Source organism: Nanorana parkeri, unplaced genomic scaffold (assembly GCF_000935625.1).
Source record: "Nanorana parkeri isolate BGI_ZX_2015 unplaced genomic scaffold, ASM93562v1 scaffold3713, whole genome shotgun sequence".
In the NCBI taxonomy this organism is placed as follows: domain Eukaryota; kingdom Metazoa; phylum Chordata; class Amphibia; order Anura; family Dicroglossidae; genus Nanorana; species Nanorana parkeri.
In genome coordinates, this window is record NW_017309981.1 from 12497 (window position 1) to 15438 (window position 2942).

At 55.6% G+C, this 2942-nt stretch overlaps 1 protein-coding gene across 1 annotated transcript in view; it reads left to right on the forward strand.

Annotated features, from left to right (window-relative positions):
* The window catches only part of LOC108803424 (ras-related protein Rab-10), a 12157-nt gene that overhangs the window by 6056 nt on the left and 3159 nt on the right, over positions 1-2942 (forward strand). Inside the window, exon 2 of the mRNA XM_018575266.1 lies at positions 1083-1172. Within this exon, the coding sequence (XP_018430768.1) occupies positions 1083-1172 (90 nt within the window). The remainder of the gene's footprint in view (positions 1-1082; positions 1173-2942) is intronic.

Genomic DNA, 2942 nt, shown 5'->3' on the forward strand with positions numbered 1-2942 from the left:
TATACCTGTGCCGTGTGACTCTGGCCCCTTATACCTGTGCCGTGTGACTCTGGCCCCTTATACCTGTGCCGTGTGACTCTGGCCCCTTATACCTGTGCCGTGTGACTCTGGCCCCTTATACCTGTGCCGTGTGACTCTGGCCCCTTATACCTGTGCCGTGTGACTCTGGCCCCTTATACCTGTGCCGTGTGACTCTGGCCCCTTATACCTGTGCCGTGTGACTCTGGCCCCTTATACCTGTGCCGTGTGACTCTGGCCCCTTATACCTGTGCCGTGTGACTCTGGCCCCTTATACCTGTGCCGTGTGACTCTGGCCCCTTATACCTGTGCCGTGTGACTCTGGCCCCTTATACCTGTGCCGTGTGACTCTGGCCCCTTATACCTGTGCCGTGTGACTCTGGCCCCCTATACCTGTGCCGTGTGACTCTGGCCCCCTATACCTGTGCCGTGTGACTCTGGCCCCTGTACCATGGGACGTGTGTGTGCAGTGAATGGAGTCATCCGTGTACTGGGCCTGAAGGCGGTACCACAAACCCAGAACCGGCCATCTATCAGAAATAAAGAGAACCGGTCATCGTCAAACCCAAACTTCAGGTAAGCCATCAATCATAGATCTTCCACTTCTTCTTCCCGTGTATGTAAATCTGTGTAGCCAGTCTTGTGATTCTGGCTCACCTGCCGGACAGCGCCGCCCGGCCCGTGACCGGACTTTTCTTGGCGTTCTTATTGGAATGTTCGGTTTCTGTGTCCAGTGTAAAGCTCTGATTTTCGGAGGCTACCAGGAAGCTAATATAAAGAGAGATTTAGGTGCTTATATTACAGAAACGTCATAAAAGGACTGAAATCCAATGAGTGAAAGGGGGCGGGGCCAGGGACACTCAGGCTGGGGAGGAAAGTGATAGATGATGCTGGACGTCCTCCAGCCAGGAAACGGGCGGGCTCTATCTGACTCGCCGCAGCTTCTATTGCACATTTTTCTCTCCGTTGTGTTCACAAAGGCGGCTGATCGGTAAAAGTCGCATTTTCCGAGTCTGCCGCAGGAATGAGTCGCATTTAACCCCTCGCTCTCCTTCTTCTTCCAGCATGCCAATGAAGATGTGGAGCGGATGCTGCTAGGAAACAAGTGTGACATGGAGGACAAGAGGGTGGTGCCCAAAGCAAAGGGAGAGCAGGTGAGTGAACGCCGGGCCGCGCCGGTGGCTGTCATGGCTCATGCGGTGTCTTCATCGTCTGATCGTCAGATTTACTTTACGTTATAGTAACACATTTATCAGATCGGATGGACTGTAATTTGACCCCACTGAGACTTCCCCCCTCACTTCCTGTTCAGGTGACCACACAGGAAGTGAGGGTGGAAATCTCTCGGACATAGACACGGCGGACAGAGGAGGCCGGGTCTCCCCCCCCCGCGCTGCATAATACGAACAATGAAGGGGGATTGGCATTGAGCTCTGATCCTCCCGTGTATGTCAAATACATGATCCGTCGGGTCACATGACCACGAAGCCCGCCTCCTCTCACTACAGGGTCCCACAACCGTGCTGAATCCCCCCGATCGCGTGACCTTCCCGGGATGCTGAACGTCCAATCGCCAGCCCCGAGCGCTGTCACATGATGAAGGGGGGGAGGTGGTCAACACTAAATAGAGCAGGGGCAGCCAAACTCCGGCCCTCCCAGCTGTGGGGGTGAAACTACAAATCCCATGATGCACCTGTCCATTCCCTGTGGCCCCAGCCAGTTATTTTACATGGGCCCGCCCCTGGGGTGCATCGTTATGCATGCTGGGCTCACCGTACTACCCGCTCTGTCCTGAGTGTCACCAGCCCCCCGATGAGGTCAATTGGCCGGAAAGAAGACTTCCAACAACCAGCTATGTATTGGGGTTTAAAAATAAAGTTCTGGGGGGGGGTGTTCTGTAGTCTTTAAATACAAAGCGCTCAGTACCACAGCCCCCCTGAGATTATTGAACGCCCCCCCCATCCTATAATCGTGTTGCAGGCAGACTCGGGAAGCGTGTTTTGTGTGGAGGGCGTCATATCTCTCTCCCATGTAAACACGTCTGTGTGTTGGCGTCATGTGTGCCTGGAATCCCCGGAGCGCCGTGTTTACAGATTGGTAAATATTTACATACCAATGGCGGCTCACACGTCGGTGCCAGGGGGGGCGCGGCACGGTTCACTGGTATCCCCTCATTGGGAGAATATAAGGACAGCCTGGACTAACCGATGACAGGTTCTCTTTAACGATGATGACGTGTAATTGGCCTTCAGATGTAAAAACATTTAAAGGACAAATACGTCCCTGAGAGCGATGACTACCGGTCCCCGCGCCCCGTCTGTCAGGTCACATGACCAGCTGTGTGTCACGTGACAGGCTGCGGCTCACGCGGTGGTTACAGAAGCTGCTCAGGTGGAACGATGGCGGCTTTTCGCAGATCGCTCGGCTCCGGTGGAGTGACGGGGACGGGTCGGGTCTGTGATTAGACGCAGCGCGGCCTTTCATTGCCACAGCTGCCGGTGCAACCGTAGGGGACCCCGAGCCACCGTGCTCGGTAATGCCAGACTGGCTGGCTGGAGTTTAACCCTTTCATGCCCAGCGGTATGGGGGGGCGGCATTGTATACCGATCATGTGCGCTCGTGACCTCTGGCTGCACCCATAACCCCCCGACCCCACACCGGTGCCATTTTATCCCCTTCTCCCAGGTCTGCCATCTTGCTTCACCCATTGAGCAGACACTGAACTCCGGTGCGTGCCCTTAGGTACATGATCTCTGCACCCGGCTCCATCATACCATGTAATGGCAGAGAAGAGACTTGCGGGCTGGTTTGTCGATCCGCGGCCCAGCGTACAGCCGACGTCATTCACTCCCCGCTGAATGCAGCCGAGGGGATTCGTATACTGGCCCCATAAAGTCCGTTCTGCCCCCCCCCCATAGAGCCCA